The following is a 1,522-nucleotide window of genomic DNA, read 5'->3' as shown; positions in this document are numbered from 1 at the left end:
GGAGCTCAGACCTGCATTCAAAAAAACCTGTAACGGTTTCTTCGAGCGGTGCTCCCATTGCCGCTTTTCTCTAATTTTAAAAATTATTTTATTCCACGTTAGCGCGCGCAACTGCAACATTTCGAAGGGCTCACCTTCCAGCATAGCCGGGATTCATTGTTACGAAAATTCCCACTGTGGGGACAAACTTCAGGCTCTTGCCCAGTAGTTCTACGGAACCTTTGCCATTTTGTAGGCTCGTCTGTATCGCCTTGATTTGAGCGGATACCACAGAAAGCACCTCTGGATTGATGCGGTTGAACTCATCGAAGCAACCCCAGAAGCCTAAGACCAGTGACAGAAGGAGCAAGAGAAAGTTGAGGAACTAATTTTCATGGGGTGGAGAGCTTAAAGGCACGGGTTCTATTGGCAAAAAGCTTTTGCCTACGGATGCTCCTGTGGAACCATACCAGTTTGCACAAGCCCTGAGAAAATCGTCCCCATTGCCTTGTAGTCCAACCCTTCACCACAGTTTTGGACAACGCAGCGAATTGCTAAGGACTTGGCCAAGTCCTTTACGGTCTCTGTTTTGCCAGTTCCAGCTGGTCCAGCCGGTGCGCCCCCCAAACAGAATGTGAGGGCCGTTGTGAGAGTCATAATGCATCTATCCGTTAGAGGAGTGATGACCAGGTGGCCATTAAGACCTTGGTACTCGTATCCATATCTGCAGCGCACAGAAGCCTGGTTGCATTGGGAGGGTTTCATTAAGCAGTGTAGAGTACACTGCCTCCTAAGTGTCTCCCCATTCAGTCATTTGCTAACCTGAATTGCCCAGTGCATTGCCGTATTTCAATGTCGTCTATCGCTTTGTCCCAGTAGAAGCGCAATTGACTCTCCCATTCAAAGCTGTTGGCGCTGAACACCGCATTCTGGACGAATCTCTCGACAAGGTCACGTGCATGCACGTCCAATATAATAAGGGTGTTCACTTTTTTTCTAGCGCGGTATTCTAGTGGCTTCCGCACCACCTCGATCAACGTGTGGACCTGAGCGTACGTTGCTCACGAGAACCCATAAAGAAGTCAGATCTCTTTTTTATGATGCCTACTTGAGAATAAAATGCTTTGAGCTAAGTTAAGAATGCGTTAACGTTTACTGCAGCGATTTTGAAAGCCACGGCTCGTTACCTGCTGGCGCTGGACTGCCACTTCATCACGAAGCGCATTTTTGTCCCCTTGTTCCATCCTCTCAAATGCGTCCTCAACTCGCCAAGTCCACCAAATACGAGATCCCACACACGCCACCATGCCAAGCTGTTCGGTGATCCACTGCGTCCTGAAAGTACACAAGCTGGAACAGGGGCATCGACTATGCAGTCCCTTTCAAGGCGCAGCTACAACCAGGTTGGCATTTTCTGGGATTAAAATGGCCTGAATAAACTAAGCTCACCTTGGCACGCAGCCGTACATGAACACGCCCTCCTTTGTTATTCTGTGAAGAGAAACTTTCATGGCTTCGTCAACTGTGGTCATCCACTCCTCAG

At 48.8% G+C, this 1,522-nt stretch overlaps 1 protein-coding gene across 1 annotated transcript; it reads right to left on the bottom strand.

The window, feature by feature from the left end:
• Positions 1–130: 130 nt before the first annotated feature.
• Positions 131–1,490, bottom strand: EMH_0097150 (Dynein heavy chain 2, axonemal, related; the record flags this gene model as incomplete). The annotated part of the gene is made up of 5 exons (XM_038023270.1): positions 131–324; positions 450–703; positions 802–1,025; positions 1,167–1,314; positions 1,429–1,490. 5 exons carry the CDS (start codon positions 1,488–1,490, stop codon positions 131–133), a joined length of 882 nt encoding a protein of 293 aa, XP_037879124.1.
• Positions 1,491–1,522: the final 32 nt, after the last annotated feature.

The sequence above is a fragment of the Eimeria mitis genome, genomic scaffold (genome assembly GCF_000499745.2).
Source record: "Eimeria mitis Houghton genomic scaffold, Emh_scaff9412, whole genome shotgun sequence".
Lineage (NCBI taxonomy): Eukaryota > Apicomplexa > Conoidasida > Eucoccidiorida > Eimeriidae > Eimeria > Eimeria mitis.
This window is presented reverse-complemented; position numbering and strand designations above follow the sequence as displayed.